Source organism: Buceros rhinoceros, unplaced genomic scaffold, assembly GCF_000710305.1.
Source record: "Buceros rhinoceros silvestris isolate BGI_N320 unplaced genomic scaffold, ASM71030v1 scaffold37829, whole genome shotgun sequence".
Classification (NCBI taxonomy): Eukaryota; Metazoa; Chordata; class Aves; order Bucerotiformes; family Bucerotidae; genus Buceros; species Buceros rhinoceros.
The window spans coordinates 1-341 of record NW_010433886.1 but is presented as its reverse complement, the minus strand read 5'-3'; the positions used below and the strand labels follow the sequence as shown (position 1 = coordinate 341).

At 63.3% G+C, this 341-nt stretch overlaps 1 protein-coding gene across 1 annotated transcript in view; it reads left to right on the top strand.

Moving 5' to 3' along the window:
• Positions 1-314, top strand: part of MAX (MYC associated factor X) — a gene marked incomplete at both ends in the record, with an annotated part of 827 nt that extends 513 nt beyond the window's left edge. The window contains one exon of the mRNA XM_010144261.1: positions 187-314. Within this exon, the coding sequence (XP_010142563.1) occupies positions 187-314 (128 nt within the window). The remainder of the gene's footprint in view (positions 1-186) is intronic.
• Between the last annotated feature and the right edge of the window lie 27 nt (positions 315-341).

Genomic DNA, 341 nt, shown 5'->3' with positions numbered 1-341 from the left:
GGCAGCCGGGACCGGCGCAGCCCCTCCAGCAGGGTCCAGAAATGACCCTCCCCAGTGCTCTGCCCCAGCGGGGCTGGGTTTGGCTTTGCTCGGTGACAGCAGGACAATGGCAAAATCCCTTCTGCTGCGCCATGGGTGGGACTTGGCGGTGTTCTCGCCTCGTGTCTTTTCCCACTATTGCAACAGGCATCCCGGGCCCAAATCCTGGACAAAGCCACAGAGTACATCCAGTACATGCGCCGGAAAAACCACACACACCAGCAGGACATCGACGACCTCAAACGGCAGAACGCGCTCCTGGAGCAGCAGGGGGAGCCGGGGAGGGGGGAGCCGGGGGTGAG